The sequence below is a fragment of the Alosa alosa genome, chromosome 5 (genome assembly GCF_017589495.1).
Source record: "Alosa alosa isolate M-15738 ecotype Scorff River chromosome 5, AALO_Geno_1.1, whole genome shotgun sequence".
Classification (NCBI taxonomy): Eukaryota; Metazoa; Chordata; class Actinopteri; order Clupeiformes; family Clupeidae; genus Alosa; species Alosa alosa.
This window is the reverse complement of record NC_063193.1, coordinates 5,875,646-5,882,750: the sequence shown is the minus strand read 5'-3', so window position 1 is coordinate 5,882,750 and position 7,105 is coordinate 5,875,646. Positions and strand designations below refer to the sequence as shown.

Below are 7,105 nucleotides of genomic sequence, written 5' to 3'. Positions count from 1 at the left end.
GCGTAGCTGCTGCACTTCAGTGGGTAGTGACCCTGCCTTTTCTCCTCCAATCTGTAGAAGAGCGCGCGAGTGTTGGCTGAAAGCTTTTTTGACACATCCCACCCCTGTCTCTACCCCCGGCCCGTGAGTCAGGATCCCAGGAGAGTGGCTTTGATGATTAATACACTTTAATCACATTACAAGGCTCCAGAGAAGTGGGATGAGAATGAGCGCTCTGGGAAATACAACCCCTTCAAACCCACACACACACACAGGAAAGATATTTATTCATGCAACAACACTTACAGTACAGCTACAGAGAGGAGGAGTGGTGGTGGTAGTGGTGTGTGTGTGTGTGTGTGTGTGGGGGCGGGGTCACTGAAGAAAGAGCTTCACCATGCACTCTGCAGTACAGTGTGTATGTGAGCAAGTATGAGGGAGGCTGTGTGTGTGTGTGTGAGAGAGTGTGTGTGTGTGTGAACAATGAAGATTATACTCAAAGAAGAACCATAGGCTATGAGCTATATTTGAATGCTTAGTGTTGGTCAAGCTATTTTTACAGACTGCATGTTTCAGCAAATTACCTCTGATTTCTCTCACAATGAAAAACATTCAGCAACCGAGCATTCAAATCAAATCAAGTGATGCTTTTGAATGAAGGATGTTTTTGACTGACATTTATTAAGACTGCCCGTAAATAATTTTGATAACAGTGATTTCTAAATATATTTTGAAACTAGTCTTACACTAAACATTAGACAATTGATACTATTTTTATTTCTGTCAGTTGAAAATTACTTTCTAATCAAATATGTAAAAAGTCCAATAAGCAATATGATGTTTCAGCCAGGGAAGGGGAGGAAAGGAGACATATCACAGATATACATTTACACCATATACCGGTACCTTTAACCTCCTAGATTTAACCCTGTAAAGTCAATCTCAACTTCAGACTTTTGCTGCACAGAACCAACATGACAGAAATGCCATGTCAGAATCAAAGTCAGACAAATACTACGCATATTTGAAACTATATTTGAAACATGGATACTGTTAGTGAAACTGGTAGCAAGAGAAAAATCCCCCCTTTTATCCTCTACTAGCTTTTATGTTGTTATTTCACTTCAAAAAAGATTAGTTTTACAAGGGCTTTTGTAGAGCGTCTTCAAAAATGTATTCCAGATGTGAGCATCAGTGTTACTGGTGACTAAAAGCATATTGGAACTTGCCTTAACTTCATGTCACTGAAGACAAATCTGTGTTGCACAATGACAGGATACATAATTTATTCCCTAGTGTCAAATACACACTTCCTCCGGAATCACTGGCTTATGCATTTACGTAGTATATCATTTCAATCAGGGGCCTTAACATGTCATAGAGTGGACATGTTCGCTGGGCAAAAACATCCTCAAAGGACTGAGCAATGACCACATAATGCAAACATGCCACAAGTGTTGTGCTGAGGGACGAATTAACCTAACAGCGTAGTGTGTGATTACATAAAATTGATCGGAAGTCATGGATCAAAGACACCAGAGATTTAACTGGCATCCGACAGGATGGCACTGTGGGCTTGACCAAGACTGGACGACTGTGTACAAGGGGGTCTGCCTGCCCTCTGTGTGTCTGTGTGTGTGTGTGTGTGCGTGCGAGAGAGAGAAGGCGAGAGAGACATACACACACGTGAGTTTGTTTACAGCGGTTGCAGACAGCCTGCCACATCAAGAGCCCCGGCGGGGGAGATCATGTTACCGTGGCGACGAGGGTGTAGTTCAAAGGGCAAGGAAACACTGACAGTAAAGATTAGTCTAAATGACCATAGTGTATACAAGCCTGCTGTACATGAATGTCAGTAGCATACACAGCCAAGGGATTTATCCATCAATGTTTCTGCATGTAATCGGTCACCCTAGGCAGTCACCGTTGTTGTGTGTGGGGTCTCCAGACTTGGCAGACACAGGAAGAGGCCTCACATAAATGATGGTTCTGAAAGTCTATTCAGCTCTGGTTTTCACAGGTTGACAAGCATGAAAAGCAGATTGTTCAGCACGAGTCTTGATTTTAAAGAGCTTTGTGGTAATGATTTATGTAAGGGAAATTGTTAAGCATTCATAAAAAGACACAAGATGCTCTTTCAGATAGAGCTAAACTAAAATGCATAATACAGTGTGGCTTGTGTGTGTGTGTGTGTGTGTGTGTGTGTGTGTGTGTGTGTGTGTGTGTGTGTGTGTGTGTGTGTGTGTGGGTGGATGTGAAGGTTGGATTCTCAATCAGGCCACCCAGGCTGCTCAAGAGTGTGTGTGTGTGTGTGTTGCATGTACATATTTGAGAGGGAGCAGATATGCAGCATTTGTGTGTGTGTGTGTGTGTGTGTGTGTATGACTCCATTTGTGAGCCAATGAGCCTGCAAGTCTCATATCTAACCCCTTCTGAGACTTTCATTCATCTACTGGTGGGTTGTGTGTGTATGAGAGAAAGAGAGAGTGTGTGTGTGTGTGTGTGTGTGTGTGTGTGTGTGTGTGTGTGAGTCAGTCAGCGGTCAGCGAGCTGAGGCTGAAGGACCCTTGTAACATCCGCCTCTGTGTTCACACACACACAAATGCAGACACGTACGCATGAATGCACACACGCATGAACACACACCCCAAGAAGCCTGTGACTCAGCGAGTTAGACAGATGTGGCCCAGCTCACTGCCAGAGCACCCTTTGACATCACCTCTTTTTTGTAAACTAACAAAATACACAAACTCTCCCCGTCTCCCACACACACACGAACGCACCCAAACTTAACTGCCATATCAAACCCTAGCATTGCCAACAGTGCAGAGATGATGGAAGGTTTCATTGACATTGGGCTCATCTTGTGCACCCCCTCCTCTCTCTCTCTCTCTCTCTCTCTCTCTCTCTCTCTCTCTCTCTCTCTCTCTCTCTCACACACACACGCGGGCACATGAGGGCTATGCTGTGGCGTGCTAGCGGCTGGTCTGCTGGGAGAGCGGTGGTGCTGCTGGGTGATGAGCATGTGTGGGTGGGCTCAGCGCAGCACAGCACAGCGCTTGCTCTCTTTCTACCTCTCTACATCTCTTTAGACTCTCACTGACAGCTCACTCTCTCTCTCTCTCTCTCCCTCCCTCACTCTCTCTCTCTCCCTCCCTCCTTGTGACTGCTGCTGCAGCCTCTCTCTCTGTCTCTCTCTCTCTCTCCTTCTGACCACTGTAGCTTCTCTCTCCCTCTCCATCCCTCGGCCTCTCTGCCCGCCGCATCCTAATGAGCGCTGTGCATTACGTGCTCATTCTTGTGAGGAGAGGTGTGTCAGGCTTGTTAGACCCTCACACTGAATGCGACATTTGACTCATGGTTACTAACGACCCAATCTTACCCAAATAATAATGATATAATAATAAAAAACTAAAACGTTCTGCATTCTTCAAGTCACCATGGATATAACCTTACGTTCAATACAGGTGAAGAACCACTCCAGAAAAGGTTGATGCAGAGCTCTTAGGCATTTGATAGCAACTTAGAATGCTACTTGATTTTCTTCAAACACAAACTTGCACAAGCACAAATCTATGGAAATATAAGGCAAGGAGAAATGCTGTGCCTGAAGTTATCAGAAACTTCAGACAGTCTTATCATCCATTTTCAAATAACCGCAGATACAGAATCTGAGAGTTCTCAGCCCTTTATTAATGCCCAATATGTAATCATTTGATATGATGCAGTACCAAAGATCAGCCCAACATCTCCCAAGCCACTGGTCCCTAATTAAGTAAGTAAGTTCATTAAACCATTATGGGAGATAAACTGATGACTGATTAAGTCTGCTGGTTTCCCATAATGGCAGTCCTTCATAAGCCGTTTAGACAGGCAAAGTAGCCTGATCTCCTCTCCCTCACTAACAAACTGGCGGGAGGCTTAAGAGTGACCTGTCCAGACAGATGACCTCCGAGGATCCTCTGTCTCGCTTCTGGCGGCCAAGATCACGCCACAGTTATGTAGCCTGGTTTTTGCAGGAGGCCGCAAGCCACTGCTGCCACCCACCACCACCGTCAGCCGCCGGACAACTGTTTCAGCCACCACCACTTAAAGAGCACACAAACCTCACCCTAACCTCACACAAACCTCACCCTAACCTCACCCTAACCTCACACAAACCACAGACAAGGAGGATCAGGTGCTGCACACTGACTCAGAGAGCCAATGCAGCGAGAGAGAGGGAGGGAAGGGGGGGGGGGGGTGTTGCGGAAACCAAAGGGAACACTAGACACAAACACACACACACACTCTCTCTTTCTCCCTCCTACACTTACTCTGTTGCTCTCTTCCACCCTCCCTTATTCACAGAGCAGTTTAATCTATCACTCACCCCTACTCCAACATGCTAACCTTACATTTTCACTTCCACTCCTTTGCATTTCAACAGATAAATCTGCATGAAAAAAGAGCAACAAAATAAACAAAGAACTGTAGCTGGCGGGGACCTCCAGCGATCCTTCCAGGAGGCACCACCACCACCAGCAGGGCGGTGCGGGCGGCATGGCGGCTGGTAGGGTGGCAGGGCGGGTGCAATTAGCCGAGGCTGGCGCAAGGTATGTGGGCGTGGGCACGGACGATGCCTTGAGCAGAACCTGGCGTGGGCACCTGACTCTCTGCTGAGCCTGTTAAATAGATAGGGGCCCAGGCGCCGTGCCAAGAACATGACGACTCTCTCCCCTGCCTGCCTGCCTGTACATATGTCTGTGCTCACATCCTGTTGTTAAGGTGATCATGTGTTTGGGGCTCGAGAAGGACTAAGTCATTCCCAAGTGTGTGTGTGTGTGTGTTAGTCTGACTGCTTGTGAGTTTTATAGTGTGTGTGTGAGTGTGTTTGTGTGTGTGTGTTTGCAGGTACAAGGGTGTCCATTGGTGTGTGAGTGTGAGTGTGAGTGTGTGTGTGTGTGTGTGTGTGTTGTTATTGGTGTTAATCACATCGCACTGAACAGAGCAAGGAGATAACAAGGATTACATAGGCCACGCCCCTAGGGCCCCTCCCTCTCTCCTATTGGACCAACAGATCGGGAGGGTGCTGTTCCTCTGAGCAAACATCCCGCCCCCCACGTCTCTGCGAAAGCAGCCAGCCGGCCAAAACAACGTAATTAAGCGATCTGGTGCTTACTGCTGCCAGTTTTAAAACCAGCATAGAGCAAAGGAGGAGTGGGAGGTGTGTATTTACAGAGCCTGTCTGTGTGTGTGTGTGTGTGTGTGTGTGTGTGTGTGTGTGTGTGTGTGTGTGTGTGTGTGTGTGTGTGTGTGTGTGTGTGTGTGTGTGAGTGTGTTTGGCTTGCGTTTGGGGTGAAATAAAACCTGTCACGTTACAAGTCTGAGAAAACACTCCCTCTTAACTCTTGATCTAGTGATCTAGTAGGCACATTCAAATGTAAGTATGTAAGTAAATGTAAGGTATTGAATGCATTAGACATTGCTGCCACTTTCATCTAATGAAATAAAACAAGTTGGTGCCTGAGAGCTGCAGACACACACCTGTTCTTTGCTGGGCAACTAGAAAGTACCCTGGGTCTGGCTGAGGACTGCGGAACTGCCCCTCCCCTCTTTGCCCCATCTCTAGAGAACTGCCACACACACCTGAGAACAATGGTTTTGTTTGTTTGCTTATTTGTTTATTTGTTTGTCTGTTTTCTCTCACCTGCGCGCGAATGAGAGCCTCAAAGCTGGGCTGGAAGTAGTCGATGCGGCTGTGGTAGAATTTGGGCATCTCGTCGAGGAGCTGCTTGTTCTTGGCGTCAAAGTCGTCTCTCACCGGTCGTAATTCCTCTCGGGCCTGAAAGACAGGAAAACACACACATTCAGGAACAGACACAGACACAGAAACAGACGCAGACGCAGACGCAGACACAGACACAGACACAGACACAGGTTTAGCCATTCAGAAAAGGCAACTGGCTACACAGAAAGCTAATGTCGTCACTGTGAAATCCACTGGTCTTTGTCACATTTACAACTGTGTAAATACACTAGGATGACAATGGAAAGTGAAAGTGTGTACGCGTGTGCTCGTGTAGCTAATAGAAAACTTGAGGGAGTGCCACACAGAGGCATGTGTCGTGTGTCATGTGTCATGTGTCATGTGTCATGTGTCGTGTGTGTGTGTGTGTGTGTGTGTGTGTGTGTCGTGTGTGCATTGGGGGGGGGACTTGTCTTGGTGAACATGTTACATGTATGCAGAAAGTATGCATCAGTGTTTATGAAGTGTGCTCGGTTTGTCTATGTGTGTGTGTGTGTGTGTGTGTGTGTGTGTGTGTGTTTGAGTGACACCTGCACCATGTCAGAGAAAAGTGGTGCTGGTAGGCAATAACTGAGACACAGACAGAACACAAGGCGCTGAGGAGTGGGAAGAAAACAGATGGCTAGACAGATATGTGAATTGTGTGTGTGTGTGTGTGTGTGTGTGTGTTTGGGTGGGGGTCTTACTGATGTGCCATGTGCCCCTACGTTTCGCGTCTACCTGTTTTGTGTGTCAGAGCTCCACCTAATGATGCTCACTTTCCCTATGTGTGTGGGCGGCCAGCTGTAAGGCTTTGTGTGTGTGTGTGTGTGTGTGTGTGTGTGTGTCTTTTGTCATCCACATGTGAGCAAGCAAAGGACTGTGAGTGCCGTACGTTTTTTGTGTGTTTGTGTGTATGTAGATGCAAAGTGTTTTCATGAAATTCAGCCTACAGATACAGTAGTACAGTTCAATAATGAACAAATGCTAATTGTTCAAATATTTACAATCACGCCAAAGTAAGCATTAAAACAATTGTGTGTTTGTATGTGTATGGGCACCTTTGTGTGTGTGTGTGTGTGTGTGTACCAGTCACTGTTAAAACCAATTATCTGGTAGCGCACACGTGCTACAGAGCCTCTTCAGAAAGTGCAGGGGCTTGTGAGCCAGCTCGCTTTTTTGCGTGGGAGCACGACTACACATGTGCATGAGAATGTGCTCCAGTATTTTTGTTCGCATCCATCCAGCCCAGCCAACCAGCGCTGCCAGGGAGAACGCTGGAGCCCCAGCTCACTTGTTGCTCACGCTCCATGCTCCACGCGCTGCGGCACCACAGCAGAGGGTGAGCCATGATCACCA

The 7,105-nt window shown here is 46.9% G+C and overlaps 1 protein-coding gene across 1 annotated transcript in view; it reads right to left on the bottom strand.

Annotated features, from left to right (window-relative positions):
* The window catches only part of bin3 (bridging integrator 3), a 45,716-nt gene that overhangs the window by 2,434 nt on the left and 36,177 nt on the right, over window positions 1-7,105 (bottom strand). Inside the window, exon 8 of the mRNA XM_048244489.1 lies at window positions 5,669-5,803. Within this exon, the coding sequence (XP_048100446.1) occupies window positions 5,669-5,803 (135 nt within the window). The remainder of the gene's footprint in view (window positions 1-5,668; window positions 5,804-7,105) is intronic.